Source organism: Pelodiscus sinensis, chromosome 1 (genome assembly GCF_049634645.1).
Source record: "Pelodiscus sinensis isolate JC-2024 chromosome 1, ASM4963464v1, whole genome shotgun sequence".
Lineage (NCBI taxonomy): Eukaryota > Metazoa > Chordata > Testudines > Trionychidae > Pelodiscus > Pelodiscus sinensis.
This window is the reverse complement of record NC_134711.1, coordinates 333,856,267-333,883,252: the sequence shown is the minus strand read 5'-3', so window position 1 is coordinate 333,883,252 and position 26,986 is coordinate 333,856,267. Positions and strand designations below refer to the sequence as shown.

The window sequence follows — 26,986 nt, the reverse complement described above, 5'->3', positions numbered from 1 at the left end:
CACTCTACTACTCGAGCTAAAAACCAGCCGAGTCTCAGCTAAGGCTGCAGAAGAAACTTCTTCTCTGCATAAGTGATCTCGGTGCCAGTACATTGGACAATGCACCACAGCCAGCAGGTATGTGGGTTACACCAGCCCTCACGCCATATGGAGCAGAAACTTCTTTTCCACGTATGCCGGCACTTCTGCAATCTTGAGTCTCCTTTCAGGGGCAGGCTTTTCAATAAATGTTAAATAATTAAATATTTAATAATAATTAAAATTGTTCTCCTTGGCCTCTGAGGACAGGGCAAGAAGCAATGGACTTAAATTGCAGCAGGGGAGGTTTAGGTTGGACATTAGGAAAAACTTCCCACCTGTCAGGGTGGTGAAACACTGGAGCAAATTGCTTAGGGAAGTTGTGGAATCTCCATCTGTGGAGATGTTTAAGAGCAGGTTGGACAGACTCCTGTCAGGGATGATCTAGACAGTGCCCGGTCCTGCCATTAGGGCAGGGGACTGGACTCAATGACCTCTCCTGGTCAGCTTCCAGTTCTAGTATTCTATGATTCTATAACCTCTCATGTTGTCTCTCATTGTAGACAGCAATCCAGCCTGCTTCTCTCAGCTGTGCACTTATAACTAGCCCTTTCCCTGTTACTTTTGAAACTGATCCACAGGGAAGCAATGCTCTGTGGTTTACTCTTTTATTATCTTTTTTCAATTGCTTTATAACACCTAGCAACCAAGTAATGTTTCATCCACATTGCTGGCTCCTCACCTTCACCACCAACATTTACTTGCTCTTCCCTCCTGTGATGAACCCCATCATCTCTGGGGTGAGAAACCTAAGGACCCAGCAGACTGTGTTCCATATCTTGACTATCAAGCCAGCCTAAAGGGTCACGTCATGGGTCAGAAGATGAGGAGCAAGGTCCATGCAGGCAAAGTTAAGGCCATCAAGTCTGGGGATCCAGGCAATTCACTCACCCCCTACTGCTGAAATTAACTTTAGTTTACTAGACGAGCAGGCCTAATAAGCATAAGAACATAAGAATGGCTAGACTGGGTCAGACCAAAGGTCCAACTAGCCCAGTGTCCTTTCTTCTGACAGTGGCCAGTGCCAGGTGCCCCCAGCAGGAATGAACAGAATAGAGAATCATTAAGGGTACGTCTAGACTACAGGCTTTTGTCGACAGAAGTTTTGTCGACAGATACTGTCGACAAAACTTCTGTCGACAAAGAGCGTCTACACTACATTCAGTTCTGTTGACAAAGCAAGCTGCTTTGTCGACATGGTAGTGTAGACGCAAAGGACAGTTTACATGCAATAACACCTTCTGTCGACAGAAACACTGTCGACAGAAGGCGTTATTTCTCGTAAAATGAGGTTTACCAGCGTCGACAAAACTGCTGAGTTCTGTTGACGTTATGTCGACAGAACTCAGCGGTAGTGTAGACGCAGTTATAGTTTTGTCGACAAAAGTCCACTTTTTTCGACAAAACTCTGTAGTCTAGACACACCCTGATCCCACCCATGCCCAGCCTCTAACAAACAACATTCCTAACCATCCTGGCTAATCACCATTACTGGAACTAACCTCCATGAATTTATCTCATTCTTTTTTGGATCCTGATAAATTCCTGGTCTTCACAACATCCTCTGGCAAGGAGTTCCACAGTTTGACTGTGCGCTATGTGAAGAAAAACTTCCTTTTGTTTAGTTTAAATCTGCTACCTATTTAACTTAATTTACTTTACACATGCTTGTCTGTATGTCTGCAGCACACTCTGGCTTCACATTTTCACCACTCCGGAGCATCATTCTAGTTGGTCAGTTCCACTGGGCCCAGTGAGATGGGCGCCACATCAGCAAGGTCCTTTACAACGTGCTGTTAAGGATCCTCACTGCGACATGAGAGATTCAGGCCAAACAGACAAGAAGGATTGTCTGTGGAGAATGAAGCGCTGCTGCCACTCCACGTCACAGTTGGGGGTGAGGTCCAGGGTGCTTAAGGAGTTGCCCAAAGTCGATAAACAAAGCCAGCTATTGTTCTGTGCACCAGCTAACTTGCTCCCATGAGGCTGAGGAGGAATGGTTCCATGGGGGCAGTTTATCCCCAGTTGACCCATTTGGGAGGTCTTGTGCCCTAGTCTGGTTACTCTCAGGCAGAGAAGACTGGAAAAGAGAGGACTACAGCCGGAGCTGGGGAAACCAAATCTGATCCCTGGTCTGAAGCCTTAAGCACAATGCCAGGCCCCTGATCAATCACATGGAAAATCTATGTGCCCCCTGCACATGCCCTTTCACACCAGCCCCTCTCCCCTGCCATGCCCCCTCTAGGAATCTTTCCCTGATTCTCAGGCCAGCAGGAACATGTCTAAGTAGCTCATCTGCCCCTTGCTTTGGGACACTAGCCAAGGCCTAGAAAAGGGGCAGGAGGGGTCTCAATACATGAAGGAGGTTTGGGAAGAAGACTTTGACTGGGACTTGGCAGAGGCCTCGGAGAAAGAATGGGGGGAGAGGGGCAGGTGCATGAACTGTGCGTAGAGGAGAATGGGACTGGCAACAAAAGGGTTTCCAGCAGGACGCTGGATAACTCAAGAGTGCAGCAGTTTAGCACTGAATCTCACGGCCAACTACTAGATAGGGGACCATGTCAGTCTCCTCCCCTCTCCACCATCCTCTCTCAGGGAGGTTTGCTGAATGTTCACCTCTCAGCCCCACATCCCTGGTAGGGGCTGGGCACCGGTTGGTATCACTGTCCCAGCTCCTGAGTCAGTGCCTGGAACTTTTAGTATGTCTGGCTCTCCATGGTTTCTCCTGGGGGCAGCCAGTTGACTGTATCTCGGTCCCACGTTGTACTCATAGGGACCAAGCAACGGTCTCCCTCTCTCTGCCTCATTCCCATCACAGGGGCCGGTCATGCGATGGAGTCTCTCAACGCCATTTCCCACACAGCGGCCAACCAAGTGTCTACATCTCTCGGTCCCATTTCCCTGACAGGGGCAGGGCATGTGTCTGAGTCTTTCTGTTCATTCCCTTCATGAGGGCAGCGGGTGTGTCTGTGTTTCTCAGCCCCCTTTCCCTCACAAGGACCTCAGAGAGGGTGGGCATATGTCTTCGTCTCTCAGCTCTCTTCCCCTACTACGGCCCAGGCATACATTGGTGTCTTTCAGCCCCATTCTACTCACAGGAGCCAGTAGGGTTGCCAACTCTTCTGAACTAGAGAAACTAGGCACCATTATGGTAAATAGGGATGCCATGTTGTGGCAATGGCATCTAGTCCAGGAAAGTTGGCAGTGTTAGGAGCAAGGCAGTTGTATGTGTCTTTTAGCCCCACTTCCCTCACAGAGGTTGAGCATGGGAAGGAGGTGGGCAGCTCTTGGTGGAGAAAGAACAAGTTATAACTATTTAGAAAAGCTAGACACACACAAATCCATGAGTCTGGATTTAATGTATCTGAGAGTACTGAGGGAGTTGGCAAATGTCATTGCAGAGCCTTTGGCCATTATCTTTGAAAACTCATGGAGATGAGGAGAGGCCCCGAATTATTGGAAAAATGAAAATGATAGTGCCCATCTTTAAAGAAGGGAAGAAGGACAATCCAGGGAACTACAGACCTGTCAGCCTCACCTCAGTCCCTGGAAAAATCATGGAGGGGATCTTTAAGGAATCCATTAGGAAGCACTTGGAAGAGGGGAAAGTGATCAGGAATAGTCAACATAGATTCACCAAGGACAAGACATGTCTCACCAATCTAATTAGCTTGTATGATTAGGTAACTGGCTCTGTGGACATGGGGAAATTGGTGGATGTGATATATCTTGATTTTAGCAAAGCCTTTGATACGGTCTTCCACAATATTCTTGCCAGCAAGTTAAGGAACTATGGATTGGATAAATGGACTGTAAGATGGATAGAAAGATGGGTAGACTGTCGGGCCCAATGGGTAGTGATAGATGGTTCAATGTATGGTTGGCAGTCAGTTTCAAGTGGAGTGCCCCAAGGACTGGTTCTAGGGCCAGTTTTGGTCAACATCTTTATTAATGACCTGGATGAGGGGATGGATTGCACCCTCAGCAAGTTTGCAGATGACACTAAGCTAGGGGGAGAGGTAGATACATTGGAGGGCAGGGATAGGGGGCCGAGTGATCTAGACAAATTGGAGGATTGAGGCAAAAGAAATCTGATGATGTTCAACAAGGACAAGTGTAGAGTCCTGCATGTGGGATGGAAGAATCACAAGCACCGTTACAGGCTGAGGACCAACTGGCTGAGCAGCAGTTCAGCAGAAAAGGACATGAGTGGATGAGAAGCTGGATATGAGTCAACAGGGTGCCCTTGTAACCAAGAAGGCTAATGGCATATTGGGGTGAATTGGGAGGAGCATTTCCAGCAGATCTAGAGAAGTGATTATGCCCCTTTAGTCAGCATTGGTGAGGCCATATCTGGAGTATTCTGTCCAGTTCTGGGCCTCCCACTATAGAAAGGATGTGGACGCATTGGAGAGGGTCCAGCGGAGGGCAACCAAAATGATTAGGGGGCTGGAACACTTGACCTACACCAAGAGGCTGAGGGATTTGGGCTTATTTAGTCTGCAGAAAAGAAGAGTGAGGGGGGATTTGAGAGCAGCCTTCAATTCCCTGAAGTGCTGTTCCAAAGAGGCTGGAGAGAGGCTGTTCTCAGTAGTGACAGATGGCAGAACAAGAAGCAATGGGCTCAAGTTACAGTGGGGGAGGTCTAGGTTGGATTTTAGGAAAAACTATTTCCCTAGGAAGGTGGGGAAGCACTGAGATGGGTTCCCTAGGGAGGGGGTGGAATCTCCATCCCTAGAGGTTTTTATGTCTCGGCTTGATCTGGCTGGGTTGATCTGGTTGGGTTGATCCTGCTTTGGGCAGGGAGCTGGACTCGATGACTCCTGAAGGTTTTTCCCGCCCTAGGGTTCTATGAGTCTACGTGCCAGTGCCAATCAAACTTGCTCCTCTCACAGGTGCCAGGCATTAGTCTGAATTTCTCTGGCCTCTTGCCTTGCCAAAGGCTGAACATTTGTGAGTGTTACCTCTGTGCCATTGTACTTGGTTCTCCTCAGAGGGGCTGGGTGTACGTCTGTGTCCCTTAGTCCCCTTCTCCACACCGGTGTTAGAGGACTTTCCTTCACCCTTTGCCCTGGTATTTGTCACACTGACAGTAAGCTGTAGACTCAACCTCTAAAGTGCAGAAAGCACCATGTTATCGGAGTTAGTTTCCAAGCAAGCATATTCCTGTAAGCAGAGTCTGAATGCACACTCCAGTGACCTCATTTGCATGGGCACACCCACCCTGCCTAGATGCAAAGCACGTTGGCATTGCTTGCCCCAAAATGATCACTTTTGGCTGGTGTTGGCCCCCCAGTCTCCTTGTAATTGGGGCAGAAGTAGTAATGTGTTGTGTGAATTGAGAACTGCAAAACTGTACCCAGCAGACCCTGATGAAGGGATTCACATTTAACTTAAGAGCACTTGCCATGGAGTTGAGAGTGGGTATGGGGCCTCGTCTGAGAGAATATAGATAATATTCGAGCCTTTTTTTTATTTAGGGGCTAATAAATGAGTGAGTTTAGATTCCATTGAGAATCTTGTCACATGCAGCAGTACTGAAATCACTGCTGCCGCGTTCTGAGCAGTAGGCCCACGTTGGGTTAGTGTCTTTGATGCAAGAAGACTTTCCTGTGTGTGCCAGTAGTGAGACTCCCCGCAGCAGCTGAAACCCCTGAGACCTGGGTTGCGTGGGGGGCAGGGCGTTGATGATATCTTGGTGAATGGCTGGCATGAAAGTTTGGCCAGCAGGGTGGCAGGTGGAGAAGCACAGGCAATGGGATGGCCAGCAAGGGTGGTGGTCAGGAGCAGCCAGCAGGGTGGCTGGCATTGACAAGTGGCCAGCAGGCTCAAGCAACAGAGCATCTACGATGGCTCCTTACCCCCTTGTGGCTAGGCTGGGAGGTGAATTCTGCAAATGAACTTCTGAACTTTGGGGCTCCACTGATGAAGGACAGTGGTTGAGGTGCAGAGAAGAAATGGGACAGATAGGACGGGCATGTGTTCGTGTCTTTAGGCCCTGTTCCCAACACAGGTCACAGGTTTGGGGTGTGTGTCTGCATCTCTTCACCCTGCTCCCCTCACAGGGGCCAGGCGGGTGTCTGGGTCTGCCAGCACCGTTCCCCGCACGGGAGCCGGGTGTGTCTGTATGTCTCTGCCCCATAGCCCCAGGGGCCAGCCATGTGTCTCTATCTCTCAGCCCCATTTCACTCACAAAGGTTGGCATTTAGTCGAGAAGGGTTAGGGCCCCTCAGAGAAGCCAGGTGTATGTCTGTGCTCTTGGCCTTGTTCTCCTCACCTGGGGACACTATGTGTCTTCGTCTCTCAGCTCTGTTGCCCTCACAGAGCCCAAGGGTGTGTTTGTGTCTCTTAGGGTATGTCTACACTACAGCGCTAATTCGAACTAACTTAGTTCGAATTAGTTAATTCGAACTAAGCTAATTCGAACTAGCACATCTAGAACTAAAAACTAGTTCGAATTAGCGTTTTGCTAATTCGAACTAGCGCGTCCACACTGATTGGACGCAGGGGGGCATTTAAGGGCAGCTGAAACCGGTTCTGGCAGGGCATCAGGTCAGTAGTTGCTTTGTGTGGCTGCTGTCTGAAGCTATCTGAGGGTCGAGCTTAAAGGGACCCCCCCCGGACAGCCGGTTCTCAGCTTTTCCTGCTTCCTTGCCAACCTCGCTGAGGGACAGCAAAGCGTTGGTCTCTGTGCCCGTCTGTGTCGGTGCTTCCCTTCGGGGGCGCCGCCGCAGGTGGCAACATGGAGCCAGAGCTCGCCCTGCACCTTCTGGTGCACTTTCTGGACTTGCTGTTGCAAGCCTGCCAGCAATAGCTCAAGGCTGCCTGGCACCACCTGGTGCACGTCAGCCCCCTGCCTCTCCGCCTGGCCACCCTGGGGGCCGTGGAGGAGCCGCAGCGGCGCCCCGACACCGGCGTGCCCCACCGCATCTGGCATCTGGACACCAGCACCGACTGGTGGGACCGCATCGTCCTGGAGCGCTGGGAGGATCGACAGTGGACCCAGAACTTCAGGATGAGGAGGGACACCTTCCTGGAGCTCTGTGAGTGGCTCGCCCCTGCCCTGTGCAGAAGGGACACTCACATGAGGCTCGCCATCCCCCTCCAGAAGTTCTTTTTCTTTTTTGGGACCCTGATACAGTTTTGGTCTTCACAGACATCCTCTGGCAAGGAGTTCCATAGGCTGACTGTGTTTTGTGAAGAAATATTACTTTGTTTGTTTTAAACATGCTGCCCTTTAATTTCCAGGGCTGATCTCTAGTTCTTGAATTATGTGGAGGAATAAATAACACTTTGATGCATTAACATACATGACCAGAAGGATAAATGCAAAACAAGGATTTCTTATGAATATCAGGAACAATGGAAATGACATTTATCCCAGACAAAATTATGGAAACTTCCATACAGGACACGGTCAGTACAGAATTGAAGGGTAGCAGCATTATTAACATCCAGCATTACTTTTCATGGTGTTTTCTGATGACATCACACATTTGCCTCAACAAAGTGAATTGTGCTGAATAATATACGTATTCATTGAAGCACTGGAGTAAATCAGGTATGACAATCTGATTTTCAAAATCAGTCTAACAGTCAATGTGGGCCATATCAATCAGGCTACAAGCTGGTTAACTGAGACTTTGCAAGAAGGAATTGTAAACTGGAAAGCATCAGCCAATGGGAATGTGTCTTGTGAAGTGATGCATCCATGGGCCAATGCTGTTTGCTGGAAAATTTTTCAGAAAACACAAACAAAAAATGGTGGCTTGGTAAACAATGATGGGGACAACTGAGTCAATAACCTGGGTCACTGCCTCATAGATTAAAATGCCAGGAGGTTTTGTGCATGTCCGAAGCCACAGGACTTTCCTTCGTCCATTTCTGGGGGAACGGTAGCGTTGGTCCCTTTGAAAATATTTTTTCACACAAATGTGAGGTCCCAATCCAGGAACAAAGACTGTGGGTGACATTAGTAAAATGGGAGAAGGTGTCCTGCCAAGGGGTGAATCTGAGCAGGACGGAGGAGGCACGGTAGCTACCCAAAGGAATGTGAGCTCCCTGGCCAACACTACATTAAAAAAAACCAGACAATCCTCAGATGCACATGAAGGGGAATGTGAAGTAGACGTAGGGACGTGGTTCGACATCTCAGTAGGGCCATTACTGCGAGCCGTTGGTGGAATACTGTCCCCAGTTCTGGGGGCTACAATTCAGGAAGCAGGTTGAGAACTTGCAAAGGGATGTATCATAGCCTAGCATGTCCAGAAAATGAGCAATTGTCCAAGCAGCTCTGAAGAAATACCTGTGATGTCATCAGCTGCCATCCAGTGTCTGAGCTCCCCTTCCTAAACCAGCTCATGTAGAAATGCCACCTCAGTGCCATGCGCTGGCCTGAGCCATGACAGAAAGACACCCAGGATGTCCCAGCACTTGGGTAGCTCTGCAGACAGTTCTATAACGAGCTTCTCTGTAACGAGAAACTTAGGTGCTTGTTTGCAACATTTCTCTCTGGAGAAATCCATGGTGCAGACACGAGGAGGCTTTACCAGTAGAGATCTATGAACTTTTCATTGCTGTTTAACTTATGTTCTCATTTTTGTGTGGTTCCCTTTCTGAAATTAAATGCTAGTGTTGAGTTCCCACCACAGTGTTGTTAAATTTTATTACATTGTGGTCACTATTTCCTAGTGGTTTGCTTAGGATTATTTACCTCTTGAGCCAGATCCTGTGCTCCACTTAGGACTAAATCAAGAATAGCCCCTCCCCTTGTGGGTTCTAGAACCAGCTGCTCCAAGAAGCAGTCATTTAAGACATCAAGAAATTGTATCTCCGCATCCAGTCCTGAGGTGACGTGTACCCAGTCAATATGGGGATAGTTGACATCCCCACTTACTGAGTTTTTTATTTTGATAGCCTCTCTATCTCCCTTAGCATTTCATGGTCACTTTCACTGACCTGATCAGGTGGTTGATAATAGATCCCTACTGCTATATTCTTATTATTGGAGCAGGGAATTACAATCCATAGAGATTCTGTGGAACAAATTTAAAATTTTTACTTAATTTGATTCTACATTTTTTTTCACGTATAGTGCTACTCCTCCACGGCACAACCTGGTCTGTCCTTCTGATATATTTTGTATCATGGTACAACTGTGTCCCATTGATTGTCCTCATTGCCTATTATATCAATATCCTCCCTTAAAACTAGGGACTCTAGTTCACCCATTTTATTATTTAGACTTCTAGAATACAGATCCATCAATGGTTCCAGGAAGGTGCAATACTTGAATGGGTTCCCACATTTCATCACCTTCAGCAAATGCTGCCTGGCTTTTAATTGCTTTGATAACAAGGAGCGTTTTCTCTGTTGTCTCTGCATGTCCCTGGCATGTTGTAATCCCCAGCTCCCTCGGGGCACTATACGCGCAGAGGGGAAAAAACAGGGGCCTGTTTGTTTGTCTGTTTCACACTCCCTGCAGCACTGCAGTTTCTTAGGTGAGACCCAAACCCTGGTGGGATTGCACAGCGATGGCTATAAACCTCCCCGCCCAGCTCTCCTCCGGCCCAGCACAGAGCCGCACCGGACACCGACCGCTGCCCACGTCAGCCCCTCTCTGCTGCGCAGGACCTGGGTGAGTGCAGGGCCTGGCAGCCCAGAAATGACCCTTGTGAATGGCTCCTACCACACACGAGAGCACAGAGCTGAGGTGGCTGTGGAGGGGGAGGGGGAATCTGCAGGTTGTCATAAGCGAGGAAAGCTCAGAGAGGGGCATGCAGGGAGACACATCCGGACGGCAGGTATGTGGGAAAGATGGTTAGCTCGCGGGACACTCACAGTTTTATTCCCTTTTTCCTGCACTAAAGGGCAGGGATAACCAGAGGGGCTTGGCCGGGAAATGTAAACTCAGGAGTGAATTTTCCTTTCCTACATGGATCCCCAGCAGAGTTCCCAGCTCTCCTCCTTGTGCCGGAGTTCCCTGTATACTCTGGCAGGTGGGTGGGGTCACATTCTGTTTCCCACCCCACAGAATAGCCCAGAAGAAGCACAGTGCCGAGATGGGTGAGGGGCGACCCTGCAGGCTGTCACAAGGCAGGGAAGCTGCGAGAGAGGCAGGCTGAAAGCCACGTCTGGCCGGCAGGTCTGCACCAATGTTATTAGCCGGGGAGACACTCACGGTTCCATTCCCCTGTAAATGCACAGAAGGCCAGGGAGACCCAGTGGGGCTTGGCTGGGACACGTGAATTGAGTGGGAATTTCCCCACAAGCTTCCCCATTCTCCTCCTTGTGGCAGAGTCCCCTGTATATTCTGGGTGGGATGGGAGGTCTGATATTTAGACCATCACAAAACGGCTGCTACGTCAGTCTCATTGGATCCAACGGCCACCGACTGCATTGGGCTGGAGGCAGAATTTGGCTGCTGGGTCATTGTCAGCATAACATTGAATCCACCCGTGTTGGGTGTAATTGTGATGACAATGTCCTCAGGCAGCTCCTGCCTCAGACACTGAACGTGGGTTTAGTTCGATGCATTGACACTGGCCCCTGATTCACTCTCTACGTGCAGGGCATCGGCTCTTCTACAAAGTGCGTGAGCGGCCCTCACCCTATGGGTGTGCGGCAGCAGGATCACCCTGGGGGTAGTCTGTGGTTACTTGATGGTAGAACAGCAGTACACAGATGCCGGAATTAGCAGCAGTGTGCCCAATTCTCTCTATGCCCTGCCTGCAAAGAATACAAGGTCTCAGAGTGCCGTGCGGATGCTCTTAGGTCACTTTCAGAAGGCTTACTGCTGTGTGTAGTGCATTAATTGAGAGGAGAGAAGAGAGAAATACCACTACTGAGCCCATACTTACTGCTAAAACCTCTGTCACCAGGGAGGAGCATCTGTGTTGGAGAACTCAAGAGCAGCTTACTGTTTTAGCACAGCATAGATGTACGTCTAGTCATGTTCCCATCAGATGGTTAATGACTGTGTAATGGTTGGTTACAGGGGCAGGAAGCAGTCATGAAAACAAATTGAACACACCCAACCGGCCTCACCATGGCAGCTTCCAACTGGACCACACCCCACCCCTCCACCTTCATCCTCCTCGGCATCCCGGGGCTGGAGGAAGCCCACGTCTGGATCTCCATCCCCTTCGTCTCTGTCTACATCCTGTCTGTCGTAGGGAACTGCCTCCTCCTGGCTGTGATCAAATCCGAGCCGATCCTCCATGAGCCCATGTACCTTTTCCTCGCCATGTTGGCCTTTGCCGACCTGGTCATCTGCACCACCACCGTGCCCAAAACCCTCTGCATTTTTTGGTTCAGGGACCAGGCCATTCATATTGACGCTTGCTTGACCCAGGTGTTTTTGGTTCATTCAGTTGCTACCATGGAGTCTGGGTTCATGCTGGCCATGGCCTTCGATCGCTACGTCGCCATCTGTAACCCGCTGCGACACTCGGACATCCTGACCCACCAGGCCATAGCCAAGATGGGGCTTGTTGTTGTGCTGAGGGGGATGATTGTACTGGGCCCATACCCATTCCTGCTGAAGCAGCTTCCGTATTGCACAACTAACGTCATTTCTCACACTTACTGTGAGTTCATGGTGCTTGTGAAACTGTCCTGTGTGGATACTGCAGGCCTGAGAACCTATGGTCTGCTTGTGGCATTTCTAACAGCAGGGTTAGATTTTATCCTCATCATCCTGTCCTACATCCTTATCCTCCGGGCCGTCTTCCACCTGCCCTCCAAGGAGGCCCGGACCAAATCCCTCAGCACCTGTAGCTCCCACGTCTTCATCATGATGACATCCTACACCCCCGCCTTCTTCTCTTTCTTCTCCCACCGCTTTGGCCATGTGGCTCCCCACGTCCACATCCTCATCGCCAACGTTTACCTGCTGTTCCCTCCCATGATGAACCCCATCATCTACGGGGTGAGAACCCCGGGGATCCGCCAAAGATTGCTCCACATCCTGGGCCTCAAACGAGCCTAGAGTCCCACATGTCGGGTCTGTGCAGTCACCCCCGCTGTGGATCCCGCCTCAGCCTGGCTGGGCTGCAGGGCTAATAAAGATGCTTGTTGGGTTTGCAGGAAAGCCCGGCTTCCCATCTTCATTGTTCTTGCTCAGCATTTCCACTTGGCGCAGTGAGCTCAGAGTCTCAGCCTGACAGATGTTGGGCAATACCCAGCTAGAGACCTTCCCTGTCCCATGATCTTCAATCTGAATAGACCAGATGGACACTGGGCACCTTCATGCTTACCCCCCCACACACTTCCCCTGTGCTCTCTCGTGCCCAGCTGGTTGTACCTATCCCACCTGTCATTCAACCTCTCAGACCCTCCTGATTGTACTTTACCACTGAGCTGGCCTAGCTCCAACCCAGGGTCTCCACACAGATCCTGTTCCCCATTGTCTAGCAGTATTTGCCTTTTGGCGTTACACTAGTGCAGTAGATAACTAGGGAATTGCAAGAAATTCCACAGGTTGACTGTGTGCTGTATGAAGAAATATTTCCTTTTGTTTGTTTAAATCTGCTACCTATTTAATTGAATGTACTTTAAACATGCTTGTCTCTGTGCCTGCATCACACTCTGGCTTCCCATTTTCACCGCTCCAGAGCATCGTTATAGCTTGTCAGTTCCACCGGGCCCAGCGAGACGAGTGCCACATCTGCAAGGTCCTTTACAACGTGCTGTTAATGGTCTACACTGCCACATGAGAGATTCAGTCCAAACAGATGAGAAGAATTGGCTGTGAGGAACGATGTGCTTCTGCCACACTGTGTCGCACATGAGGGTGAGGTCCAGGGTGCTCAAGGAGTTGCCCAAGGTCTACGAACAAAGTCAGCTATTGTTCCACATACCAGCTAACCACTACTATGGGGCTAAAGAGGAACAGTTTCATTGGGGCAGTTTATCCCCAGTTAAGAACATAAGAACATAAGAACGGCCGTACTGGGTCAGACCAAAGGTCCATCTAGCCCAGTATCCTGTCTGCCCACAGTGGCCAGCACCAGGTGCCCCAGAGAGGTTGGACCGAAGACAATGATCAAGCAATTTGTCTCCTGCCATCCCTCTCCAGCCTCTGACAAACAGAGGCCAAGGACACCATTTTATCCCCTGGCTAATAGCCTTTTATGGACCTAACCTCCATGAATTTATCCAGCTTCTCTTTAAACTCTATTATAGTCCTAGCCTTCACAGCCTCCTCTGGCAAGGAGTTCCACAGGTTGACTACCCGCTGTGTGAAGAAGAACTTTCTTTTATTAGTTTTAAACCTGCTCCATTCGGGAGGTCTTGTGCCCTAATCCGGTTACTCTCAGGCAGACTAGACTAGGGTATGTCTACACTACCCCGCTAGTTCGAACTAGCGGGGTAATGTATGCATACTGCACTTGCTAATGAAGCCCAGGATTTGAATTTCCCGGGCTTCATTAGCATAAGCGGGGAGCCGCCATTTTTAAATCCCCGCTGCTTCGAACCCCGTGTAGCGCGGCTACACGGGGCTTGAACTAGGTAGTTCGGACTAGGTGCCTATTCCGAACTACCGGTACTCCTCGTGAAACAAGGTGTACCGGTAGTTCGGAATAGGCACCCTAGTCCGAACTACCTAGTTCGAGCCCCGTGTAGCCGCGCTACACGGGGTTCGAAGCAGCGGGGATTTAAAAATGGCGGCTCCCCGCTTATGCTACTGAAGCCCGGGAAATTCAAATCCCGGGCTTCATTAGCAAGTGCGGTATGCATACATTACCCTCCTAGTTCGAACTAGGAGGGTAGTGTAGACATACCCTTAGAGAGGACGACAGCCAAAGCTGGGGAACCCAAATCTGATCCCTGGTCTGGAGTCTTAAGCACAAGACCAGGCCCCTGATCAATCACATGGAAAATCCATGTGCCCCCACATATGCCCTCTCACACCAGCCAGCAGCCCCTCTCCTCTGCCATGCCCCCTCTCATCCCGCCACACCCCCTCTCAGAATCTTTCCCTGGTTCTCAGGCCAGCAGGAACATGTCTAAGTAGCTCATCTGCCCTCTGCTTTGGGACACTAGCCAAGGCCTAGAAAAGGGGTGGGTGGGGGGTCTCTCTACAGCAAAGAGCTTTGGGAAGGAATTTTTTGGATCCTGATAAATTCCTGGTCTTCACAACATCCTCTGGCAAGGAGTTCCACAGTTTGACTGTGCGCTATGTGAAGAAAAACTTCCTTTCGTTTAGTTTAAATCTGCTACCTATTTAACTTAATTTACTTTACACAGGCTTGTCTGTATGTCTGCAGCACACTCTGGCTTCACATTTTCACCACTCCGGAGTGTCATTCTAGCTGGTCAGTTCCTCTGGGCCCAGTGAGATGGGCGCCACATCAGCAAGGTCCTTTACAACGTGCTGTTAAGGATCCTCATTGCCACATGAGAGATTCAGGCCAAACAGACGAGAAGGATTGTCTGTGGAGAATGAAGCGCTGCTGCCACTCCACGTCACAGTTGGCGGTGAGGTCCAGGGTGCTTAAGGAGTTGCCCAAAGTCGATAAACAAAGCCAGCTATTGTTCTGTGCACCAGCTAACTTGCTCCCATGAGGCTGAGGAGGAATGGTTCCATGGGGGTAGCTTATCCCCAGTTGACCCATTTGGGAGGTCTTGTGCCATAGCCTGGTTACTCTCAGGCAGAGAAGACTGGAAAAGAGAGGACTACAGCCGGAGCTGGGGAAACCAAATCTGATCCCTGGTCTGAAGCCTTAAGCACAATGCCAGGCCCCTGATCAATCACATGGAAAATCTATGTGCCCCCTGCACATGCCCTTTCACACCAGCCCCTCTCCCCTGCCATGCCCCCTCTCGGAATCTTTCCCAGGGTCTCAGGCCAGCAGGAACATGTCTAAGTAGCTCATCTGCCCCTTGCTTTGGGACACTAGCCAAGGCCTAGAAAAGGGGCAGGAGGGGTCTCAATACATGAAGGAGCTTTGGGAAGAAGACTTTGACTGGGACTTGGCAGAGGCCTCGGAGAAAGAATGGGGGGAGAGGGGCAGGTGCATGAACTGTGCGTAGAGGAGAATGGGACTGGCAACAAAAGGGTTTCCAGCAGGACGCTGGATAACTCAAGAGTGCAGCAGTTTAGCACTGAATCACACGGCCAACTACTAGATAGGGGACCACGTCAGTCTCCTCCCCACTCCACCATCCTCTCTCAAGGAGGTTTCCTGAACGTTCACCTCTCAGCCCCACATCCCTGGTAGGGGCTGGGCACCGGTTGGTATCACTGTCCCAGCTCCCGAGTCAGTGTCGGGCACTTTTACTGTGTCTGGCTCTCCATGGTTTCTCCTCGGGGCAGCCAGGTGACTGTATCTCGGTCCCACGTTGTACTCATAGGGACCAAGCAACGGTCTCCCTCTCTCTGCCTCATTCCCATCACAGGGGCCGGTCATGTGATGGAGTCTCTCAACGCCATTTCCCACACAAGGGCCAACTAAGGGTATGTCTAGGCCGCCCCTCATTCACACAGAATTATTTTGTTTATTGTAACAACATGAACACAACAAGGACAAAGAATCACAGTCCTCTGAGTTAAAGTTTGTATGGAATATTGTAGAAAAGAAGCTAAACACTGACATCAAGTCACTGAAGTTAGACCTACTGACTTCCTCTAGGAATTACCACTTAAAGCCCAGACAAAGGTAACCCCTGAGGCATAGCTGTCATCTGTTAAACAATGGCCGTTGCTAACTTGCCCTCATTTAAGTATTATTAACCAGGTCCTTAAAGACAAAATAAAGCTTCCCAATTGTGCATCATTCCCTGAACAAACCCCCTGTGACGTAGTGGGGGTACTTGCTGGGCTGTGGTGACCCCTGCTGTCTGGAGCAAGACCCAGCAGGGAAAACCTCACTATGCAAAGGTAGTGCCAAACTTGTTGAACCAGTGGCCAGACACCCCCCATGGAGAGGAACAAAGGAAGGTGGAATGCTGCCCTGACTGGGGGGCAGGGCTGGAAGGGAATTTAGTTAGTTACTGTCTGGGAGCATGGAGGAGAGCCTAGGGAAAGAGGCTGGAGTTTAGGGGCCCAGTCTCCCCCATCTCAAGGGGGCCTGAGGCATCCTCGCCCAGCTCTGTGACCAGATTACATCTGTGCTGTGCTGTATCCTGGAGAGGCAATACACTTCCTCTATTCCACCGGCTGGTGCAGTCTGTTTGTGCCATTTCGGGGTGCAGGAGACGGGGGACCCCCAACGCGCCGTCACACCCCCGTCCTAGAACCAGGACTTGTGTTAATAAGACCGAGATTATCAGTCCTTACCTCTGTAGTGTTCCATACTTATCACGTCAAAGTCCAAATCGCCCTAGATAATATTGGGCAACAGTGTACTAGCCTCACTAAATTAACTACCCAAATTAGTAAAAGAGGGTATGTCTACACTACCCCCCTAGTTCGAACTAGGGGGGTAATGTATGCATACCGAACTTGCTAATGAAGCCCGGGATTTGAATTTCCCGGGCTTCATTAGCATAAAGCCGGCACCGCCATTTTTAAAAGCCGGCTAGTGCGAACCCCGTGCCACGCGGCTACACGCGGCACGGGCTAGATAGTTCGGACTAGCAAGCCATTCCGAACTATCTGTACGCCTCGTTCCACGAGGCGTACAGATAGTTCGGAATAGTTTGCTAGTCCGAACTATCTAGCCCGTGCCACGCGGCTACACGCGGCACGGGGTTCGCACTAGCCGGCTTTTAAAAATGGCGGTGCCGGCTTTATGCTAATGAAGCCCGGGAAATTCAAATCCCGGGCTTCATTAGCAAGTTCGGTATGCATACATTACCCCCCTAGTTCGAACTAGGGGGGTAGTGTAGACATACCCCAACTTCCCAAACAAAAGCATGGTTTAACTGACACTATTGCAAGTTAGTTTAGAGCAAGAAATTGTATTTGTAACACTTTTGTTATAGCCCAACAGTCTGAAAAACGGCACCGCATAGAATCCAAGTTAGCAAATGCAATAATATCAAATGCCCGAGGCAGTTTAGACACTAGCCATGCCGGCCAGCTCATCCTCAGTAGCCTGAGAGAGTTGTCTAGTTCAGTATCAACATCATTAGACATAACCAGATACCTAGATCAACAACTTGTGGAATTGCTCATTAATACAAAATTAAAGGATTTAGAAGATCAGTGTTAGAGACTTAAGCAAGCCTCAGCTATCATACTCCAAGCAATTGTAAGTGACTTACTGGAGGGCCGAGTTCATCCTGCTCTTACAAAAGTGATAAGGCCTTATCTTCCCCAGACAGACCCATGGATATGGGGACATAGAGAATCCATGCAGGTACAGAGACCTGGCTGGACAAGTAGTAGTATAACCTTCCAGCTCCTAACTCCTCTAGGTATACCCCATGTGCAATCAGCCAGAATAGTAACTGGTCTATCGGTACCTAAACAGGGTCATGTGGTAAGAGTGGAAGGTATCGCATATTCCGAAGGCCCCAGAGGTGCATTGTTTCCCCGAGATTGCTGTACCCACTCTGCTAAGGAAGTTTTGTGCACCTGCCCTTATAACGCCATGACAAATCTGTCTAGGTTTGAAGTGGCCGTCACAGAGACACCTGCACATACCGAGCTGATCCAAATGAACAGTACTTTCTAGTGTTTAACTGCCCAGACTAACCACTCCATTCAGTTAAATGCCCCTCCTCATATCCATCTGTGTGCATTGCAGTCCCTCACAGGGCAGTCCTAACTGTAGATGGAACGCGACTGTACCGTACACCAGCTATATTCGGTAGCTTTACTTAGACCCCTGAGTGGCACAGCGGAAGTAAGTACCTAGAGGAGGGTTTACTAGCCTTGCAGGCAAAGATTGATGAGTTAGTGGCCAATGCCCAAAAACATATCAAGGCTAGCCGTCTGAGGTACACACAGATAAGGAAACACCGGGGACCATGCCCAACACCTACCTCTGAGGCACTTGACCAGGCAGTAGAGGTCAAACCTAAATCATAGGCAGTGCCAGTAATGTGATGAAGTACCCTGGGGGTAGATTTAGGTAGTGTTTTGCCAAGTTATGTGTGTAGTTTCAATCATAACATTCATACTGGTACTAGTATTGTGCTGTCGCTTCCAGCGCAGAATGAACACTCTGAAATTACTGTATTTGACCTGGCGGGTCAGAGAACCCTAAGGTCAAAAGGAGGGAACTGTAGGGTAAATTGAGGCAGCCCTAAATGTGCTAGTAGGCCTCTAAACAGCATGACTCCATCCTGGGATTAGGCCTGGGAACACCACAGTCAGGATAAGAGCTGCAGGCAGTAAAACAACCCTGGGCACCATAGCAGGCTGAGGGTATGTGTGAGGGTATGTGTACACTACAGCGCTAATTTGAACTTACTTAGTTTGAATTAGTTAATTTGAAGTAACGCATCCAGACTAAAAAACTAGCTAATTCAAACTAGCATGTCCACACAGAGTGGACCCTGAACCGAGGTTAAGGATGGCCGGAAGCAGTGCCGGCAGGGCATCAGATGAGGACTTAGAGTGAGGTGCTGCTGTCTCAGGCTAGCCAAGGGCTGCGCTTAAAGGGACCCGACCCCGACCCCGGACAGACAGTTCTCAGGGGTGCCCCACTTGCACATCACAGCACTAATTTGCATCCCTTTTACGAACGAATAGCAGCCTGGGAGTTTCTTGCAGCCGGATCTAGGAATGACTCCAGGAAGGTGCATCACTTGCCTGAGTTCCTACATTTCATGTTCCTCAACAACCCTGCCTGGCTTTTAATTGGTTTGCTAATAATGAGCTTTCACCGCTCTCTCTGCTGGTCTCTGGCTCATTATCCTCCCCAGCTCCCTTGGGGTGCCGTACGCCCAACAGGGGAAAAGCAGGGGTCTGTTTGTCTGTGTCATGCTCTCAGCTGAGCTGCAGCTCCTCAGGGTAGGCCCAAACCCTGCCGGGATTGCACCACAATGGCTATAAACCTCCCTGCCCAGCTCTCCTATAGCCAAGCACAGAGCCACTCCGGACACCGTCCGCTGCCCACGTCAGTCCCTTTCTGCTGCACAGGAGCTGGGTGAGTGCAGGGCTTGGCAGCCCAGAAATAGCCTTGTTAGCGGCAGCTGCCCTGCGTGATAACACAGAGGAAACACAGAGGGGGATCCCACAGATTGTCCAAGACCCGGGAAGCTGAGAGAAGGGCAGGCGCCAGGTCCGGGGAGGCAGCCTAGAGAGCCACACGCCTGGAAGGCTGGTCTGCAGGAAAGGTGCTGATCCGGGGAATTCCTCTTCAATTGCACCCAGGCCTATTCATTGGTTTGGAGCTGGGAAACGTGAATTCAGAGTGAGTTTCCCTCTCCTACATGCAGCTGCGTTTTAGGGTTGTGTCTCTCCCAGGGTGTGTCTAGATGGCATGGCTCCATCAACGGAGTCATGTAGATGAGGCAGGACGACAAAGGGAATGAAGTAGCGATTTAAATAATCGTCGCTTCATTTACATCAAAATGGCCACCGCGCTTTGCCGATCAGCTGTTTGTCAGCACAGCGTGGCAGTCACGATTGGGATCTGCTAATCCCAGAACACTTTGTCGGCAGATCCTTTATTCTTCGTGAAATGAGGCTTCTAGACTGCAGCGCTGTGCCAACAAACATCTGATTGGCACAGCGCGGCGGCCATTTTTATTTAAATGAAGTGGAGATTATTTAAATCGCCGCTTCATTTCCCTTTTTCGAGTAAACTAATCTACATGGCTCCATCAACAGAGCCATGTAGTTTAGACGTACCCCCCGATGTGTGATACCAGGTTTCCTCAGCCACAATTCACTAACACAGCAGAATGTCACAGAATACATTTGGAGGCAGGCTAATGGAAGCAGGGTTGGAGAATCACTGGTGTAGACTCCTCTAATAATAAACATTGTAAAAAGGAACAGCTTAACAAATGAATAATAACAAGTTTTACATGTTTTAAAAAAGGAAGTAACTTGGGAGTAATCCTGGGTAGTTATCGTGGGAGTCAAATTTTCCTCACTTCTTTACTTCCTGGCAGGGTGGGGTTTGGCCAGTGTTCATCTGTTGCTGATTGCTCAATACCCCTCAGAATATAAGAAAATATCGGGGATGATCTAATCCGATTGGTTAAGTCTGTGTGCACTTACAACTAATGAACTGTTAGACAAGAGCAGGCCTCCTTAGCTCCTGGATCAAACAGATTTCCTGAACTCTTGCTGAGTTATTCCTTACGCAGCCTGAAATGAAAGATCTGTTGCCCCGCGGGGAGTTTTGGGAACCTCTGCTCACATATTTTGCTGAGGCTCACCAGGAGTGGTGTAGGGACGCAAATGATTTGACTCCGGTTAGGCCACCTCTGGATTATTTCATCCAATTCTGGGCCGCCCACTACAGAAAGGATGTGGGCGCATTAGAGAGAGACCAGCAGAGGGCAACCGTAATGATTCGGGGGCTGGAGCACATGACCTACGAGGAGAGGCTGAGGGATTTGGGCTTCTTAAGTCAGCAGAAGAAAAGAGTGAGGGGGGATTTGATAGCAGCTTTTAACTCCCTGAAGGGGGTTTCCAAAGGGGCTGGAGAGAGGCTGTTCTCAATAGTGAGATATGGCAACACAAGGAGCAATGGGCTCAAGTTGCAGTGGGGAAGGTCTAGGTTGGATATTGGGAAAAACTCTTTCCCTAGGTGGGTAGGGAAGCACGGAAATGGGTTCATTAGGGAGGGGGTGGAATCTCCATCCCTAGAGGTTTTAAAGTCCCAGCTTGACAAAGCCCTGGCTGGGTTGATTGAGTTGGGGTTGGTCCTGCCTTGGGCAATAAGGGCTGGACTCGATGACTCCTGAGGTCTCTGCCAGCCTTGGGATTCTAGGATTAATGTGAGTCCTTTATTTTACTTACCATAAGTGTGGGGGCTGGAGTGAGACATGTTTGCACCCTGTGATTTTCTCCACATGGGTCTGTGAGGTGATTTGCAGCCATAATCAGCTGTTGGTGCGTGGGCTCAGGTCAGCTAATACAGTTAAGTTTTAAAAAGTATTAAAAGGAGAGGAGCCCCCTGGGGAAAATGAAATCAGGGAAGGGTTTGAAATAACAGCGGAGAATTTCTATACAGAAGTGTGGGACTGGCCCTCGGAAAGCCTTTAGGTGCCCTGGAGAACTCTTGAAGTGATGCTTGTAATGGGAATCTGGGACTGGCATAGGAAAACAGAGGGATCTTAAAGTTAAGGCAAAAAAATGAAAGCTGCTCTACAGGGTTCCTGAACTGGAGCAGCAACATTTAACTAGGAGTTAGAGGCAAAAATGTAAAAAACCAAGAAAAAAAAATATATTTTTAAATGTAACTAATTTGACAATAAAATCTGAAACTCTCTACGACACAGCCTCATGCAGGCAATGCAGCTGGTAGCTATGTTGAAGCAAGTGGTAGAAGCATAGAAGAAGAAGAAGTCATGTGCTCCAGCCCCCTAATCATTTTGGTTGCCCTCCGCTGGACCCTCTCCAATGCGTCCACATCCTTTTTGTAGTGGGGGGCCCAGAACTGGACACAATACTCCAGATGTGGCCTCACCAAAGCCGAATAAAGGGGAATAATGACATCTCTGGATCTGCTGGCAATGCTCCTCTTAATGCAACCTAATGCATCCATTGGTCCATGAGGATGCGGGGCTGTAGGTTGTCAGGAGGTGTTCCATCCACCCACCACTGCTCTGGGAGACGCATATCTCTCCCAGACATCGCCTTGAATATAATCACTCCATGCGATGCTCCAGATCCCTGGATAGCCAAAAGGATAAATGGCAACGTCTGGTCCCAATCCCTTCCTTGCGGGTTTATTACTTTTCGGAGCGCTGTCTTGGCCTGAACCTTGGGGGGTGTCCTACTATATGTAGCCTTTGTATAATCCCAAACACTTGGCAGATTCCTTTTGTGATTTCCCCAACAAAGTGGGGTCCTATCTGTAGTGAGGGGTCCAGAACTGGACACAATACTCCCGATGTGGCCTCACCAGAGCTGAATAAAGAGGAATAATCATTTCTCTAGATCTACTGGCAATGTTCCTCCTAATGTACCCAAATTTGCCATTAGCTTTCTTGGCTACAAGGGCGCCTTTTTGACTCATATGCAGCTTCTCACCCACTGCAATCCCCAGGTTCTTTTCTGCAGAATTACTGCTTAGCCAGTCGGTCCCCGGCCTGTAACAATGCTTGGGATTCTTCAGTCTGAAGTACAGGACTCCGCACTTATCCTTGTTGAACCTCATCAGATTTCTTTTGGCCCAATCCTCTACTTTGTCTAAGTCACTCTATCTCTACCCTCCAGCATATCTACCCCAGCTTGGTGTCATCCGCAAACTTGCTAAGGGTGCAACCCATCCCCTCAGCCAGACTATACATGAAGTTGCGTAACAAAATCACACACAGGTCTGACGTGTGCAGCACACCACTTGACACTAGCTCATCATTCACCCATTGATCACTACCCACTGAGGTGGAGGATGTAGCCAGCTTTCTATCCACCTACTTCCTTAGTTTTCTGGTAAGGGCACTTTGGGAGAGCATGTAGAGCTCATAACAAATATTTGCTAACAAAATTAAAACCAAGTTGCCTATAAAACTGTCATTTAAGTGCAAAGAACATTTTTTACTGTTACAAATCACAAAATAATTAGAATTGGTTACAGAGAGACTAATGGAAACTTTACAAGCTTCTGATTCTAATTGTTGTGAGCAAGACATGAGATGTCATTCTTCCGCTCTACTCTGCGCTGGTTAGGCCTCAGTTGGAGTATTGTGCCCAGTTCTGGGCATCGCATTGCAAGAAAGATGTGGAGAAATTGGAGAGGGTCCAGAGAAGAACAACAAGAATGATGAAAGGTCTAGAGAACATGACCTATGAGGGAAGGCTGAAAGAATCGGGTTTGTTTAGTTTAGAAAATAGAAGACTGAGGGGATACATGATAGCCATTTTCAGGTATCTAAAAGAGTTACATAAGGATGAGGGAGAAAACTTGTTCATCTTGGCCTCTGAGGATAGAACAAGAAGCAATGGGCTTAAACTGCAGCAAGGGAGGTTTAGGTTGGACATTAGGAAAAAGTTCCTAACTGTCAGGGTGGTCAAACACTGGAATAAATTGCCCAGGGAGGTTGTGGAATCCCCACCCCAGGAGATATTTAAGAGTAGGTTAGATAAATGTCTATCAGGGATGGTCTAGACAGTATTTGGTCCTGCCGTGAGGACAGGGGACTGGACTCGATGACCTCTCGAGGTCCCTTCCAGTCCTAGTCTTCTATGATATACTATGGGTGGTACTTTGAAACTGTTCGTTTAAAATTTAAAATTTAAATTTAAAATGTGTTTTTTTTAAACTGTCCGACCCTTTTGCAAACAACTTAATACAAAATTCTATGACGTGTATTTAATTTCTGGAACTTCCCTATAAGTGTAATCGACGCAACATGACTTTGCCCAGTCAATGACAGGTCTCACTGGCTAGTGTTGCTATAAAAATACCATATAAGTAGCATATCCGGATAAACTCATCCGCAACATCTTGTGAAAGACGAATATGAGTGTAGATGGGCTTTGAGTCAAGAATTTATCCCCAAGATTTGAATGGGGGTGCACAGATGCAGAGGAGATTCTTTTAGGAGATGTTGAAGTAAGGGCTAAGGAAGCCCATGAGGGCCAAAAAGCAATTTATCCCCTTCAAAAATAAAAGCGGAGAAGATGGCTGCAGTTACTACTCCAGATAAGTGTATAATGGACACTGCCTATCTCCTAGGACTGGAAGGGACTTTGGGAGATGAAGTCCAGCTCCTTACTTTCACAGCAGGACCAAGGACTATCCCTGACAGAGTTTTGCCCCAGATGGTCTCCTCGAGAATTGAATTCACAATGCAGGGTTTAGCAGACCAACATTCAAACCACTGGGCTATCTCTCAGATGCCAGGCCCTAGGAGAACAAAGGGGACACACATAAATAAATAAGTAACTATATAACTAAAATGACAGACCACTTAAGGGGTAAAATGAAGTCTCCTAATAACATCTGGCTGACAGACAGCACAGTCTATTTTCAGGCAAGTCTATTTTCTAGTTACAGGAGCAAGAAGCAGCCATGTTGTGGATCTGAACACACCCAGCTGGCCTCAGCATGGCCACTTCCAACTGGACCACACACCACCCCTCCACTTTCATCCTCCTCGGCATCCCAGGGCTGGAGGAAGCCCACGTCTGGATCTCCATCCCCTTCTGCTCCGTCTACATCCTGTCTGTCATGGGGAACTGCCTCCTCCTGGCTGTGATCAAGACCGAGCCAAGCCTCCATGAGCCCATGTACCTTTTCCTCGCCATGCTGGCCTTCGCCGACCTGGTCATCTGCACCACCACCGTGCCCAAAACTCTCTGCATTTTCTGGTTCAGGGACCAGGCCATTCATATCGACGCTTGCCTGACTCAGGTGTTCTTGATTCACTCACTTACCACCATGGAGTCTGGGTTCATGCTGGCCATGGCCTTCGATCGCTACGTCGCCATCTGTAACCCGCTGCGACACTCAGACATCCTGACCCATCACGCCATAGCCAAGATAGGGCTTGCCATTGTGGCGAGGGGGGCTGTGTTACTAGGCCCACACCCATTCCTACTGAAGCAGCTCCCGTATTGCACAACCAACATAGTTTCTCACACCTATTGTGAGTTCATGGCGCTCGTGAAACTAGCCTGTGCTGACACGGTGGCCATGAGTGCCTACAGTCTTGCCATAGCGTTTTTTGCTGGTGGCGTAGATTTTCTCCTCATCGTCCTGTCCTACATCCTGATCCTCCGGGCCATCTTCAGCCTGCCCTCTAAGGAGGCCCGGAGCAAGTCCCTCAGCACCTGCACTTCCCACATCTGTGTCATGTTTCTCTTTTACTTCCCTGCAATTTTCTCCTACCTTTCCCACCGCTTTGGCCACATGGCTCCCCATGTTCACATCCTCATCGCCAACTTTTACCTTCTCTTCCCTCCCATGATGAACCCCATCATCTACGGAGTGAGAACTCCGGGGATCCGTCAGAGGGCTCTGCACATTTTGGGCTTCAAACCAGCCTGATGGACCATGAGATGGGTCTGCAGCTTGGGTATAAAGTCTATGTAGGAGACATCTGGATACCCGGACATGTTGGCCCTGATAACTCAGTCACCCTCATGTTGTGGAAAACCACCTCTGCTTTGCCGAGCAGCAGGGATAAATAAACACTCTTGTCTACATCTGCAGCAAAACATGGCTCTGATTCTTCACCACTCTTAAACATCCTTATTATTTGTTATTTCCATCTCACCCAGCGAGATCCAGGCTTCGTTGTGCAGGATGCTGTGTGATGTATAGCTAGATACCACCCCTGCCCGGTAGCCCGTCTCCATCTCAGTATCCCCCTTCTGTCTCAGTAGCCTGTCTCCATCTCGGTAGTCCATCTCCATCTCATTTTGCCTAGCAATGGTTAATGAGAAAGACAAACTTTCGGGCTTTCACAGCTTTTTCAACAACACAAGTTGCTCCAGTCAAAGACATTACATCTTCCAGCTGATTTCTCTAATTTCCTAAGAATGATCCAACTATAACACCACATTCAATACCCGTACGAAACAGTTAAGTATCCATAACATTAAGCATTATAATCTGTTGTAGAGCCCAGATTGAGGGGTGGGGAATCTACAAGGGGCTGCCTTGCTGTACCGTCATTCCCAGGGAACAAGTTTTAGAGATTGTAGCCACGTTAGTCACTTTCAGCAAAAACAGCGAGGAGTCTTGTGGCACCTTCCAGACATTTTTTTTGGGCCGTAAGCTTATGTGGGCTGGATTTGTTCGGTGCATTTAGTGGAAACATCAGTTTAGTAGAGGACTAGTGGTATCCAGATCAATTCAGTCAGGGAGAAGATGGCCCGTTGCTGAGAAGGTGTGAATGCCTGAGGAGGGAAAGTTACTTTTTGTAGGTTCCAGAGGGGCAACCATGTGAGTCTGTTTCCGCAAAAACAACAACAGTAGCACTTTAAATACTAATGCATTCATTAAGATATGAGATCATAAGCTTTCGTGAGCTACAACTCACTTCTTCCGAGGAAGGAAGGAAGAGAGGGAGGACGGGAGGGAGGGACTCCATTTTGATAGTGAGCTAGCCACTCCCAGTCTCCATTCAGATCCAGTCTGATAGGGAACGTCTACACTGCAGAGGAAGATCAAAGCAGCTGCTGTTGATTTCCAGGGTTCAAATTAGCGGTCTAGTGAAGACAGCTAATTGAAACCAAGCAGGTTGATGTCGGTAACCCTCAGTCACTAGAAGTAAGGGAAGTCGAAGAGTGAGTGTTCTTCCTTTGACTTCCTGCTCTGCAGACAGAGACAAAAACCAAGTTAAGCTACTTCGACTTCAGTTACGCAATCAACATAGCTGAAGTTGTGTAGTTTAACTTGACTTTGTCTTGTAGTGTAGATGTACCCATAGTGTCTGTTCTGCATATGAATTCCAGCTCAGCAGTTTCATGCGGAATTCTGATTTTGACTTTTTTGAGGGGTGGAGTTGCTTGTTTTTCTGAAGTGCAGCTCACCTCTTCTCCCGTACCACCACTTCCACATTTCTCTCCCTTCTGGGATGTGTTCAGCTGCTGTTAGTAGCAGGGGAGGGTGCCTCTCATCTTGTCCTGACCGCATCCCATCCCACAATTTGGGTGGAGTGTCGGACCACAGGTCCAGTGGCCAGGTTTACCACAGAGTTTGCAGTTCTCTAGTTTCCAGCTAGGCTAGCCCTCATCCCATACTGAGCAGAATCTTCTTTCCCTGGTCATTTCTGCAGTTCCCTTGAGGAACAGGTGTTTTAAGAGCCTGTTATGCTGACCCTTATCTGTAGAACATGATCTGGCATACCTCAGTGCCCAATTCTGTCCATAAATATAAGC

The 26,986-nt window shown here is 49.0% G+C and overlaps 2 protein-coding genes across 2 annotated transcripts; both read left to right on the top strand.

The window, feature by feature from the left end:
• Positions 1–9,558: 9,558 nt before the first annotated feature.
• Positions 9,559–12,067, top strand: LOC102450832 (olfactory receptor 52K2-like). The gene is made up of 2 exons (XM_006114202.2): positions 9,559–9,715; positions 11,075–12,067. The coding sequence occupies exon 2, from the start codon at positions 11,126–11,128 to the stop codon at positions 12,065–12,067; it is 942 nt and encodes a 313-aa protein (XP_006114264.2). The 5' UTR covers positions 9,559–9,715; positions 11,075–11,125.
• A 12,139-nt stretch (positions 12,068–24,206) lies between these two features.
• On the top strand, positions 24,207–25,148 carry LOC102450597 (olfactory receptor 52K2-like). Its single transcript, XM_006114201.2, has one exon. The coding sequence runs from the start codon at positions 24,207–24,209 to the stop codon at positions 25,146–25,148; it is 942 nt and encodes a 313-aa protein (XP_006114263.1).
• Positions 25,149–26,986: the final 1,838 nt, after the last annotated feature.

Excerpts from the sequence above, each read along its gene's own strand:
- LOC102450597 (XM_006114201.2), top strand. The coding sequence starts at position 24,207 with ATGGCCACTTCCAACTGGACCACACACCACCCCTCCACTTTCATCCTC.
- LOC102450832 (XM_006114202.2), top strand. The coding sequence starts at position 11,126 with ATGGCAGCTTCCAACTGGACCACACCCCACCCCTCCACCTTCATCCTC.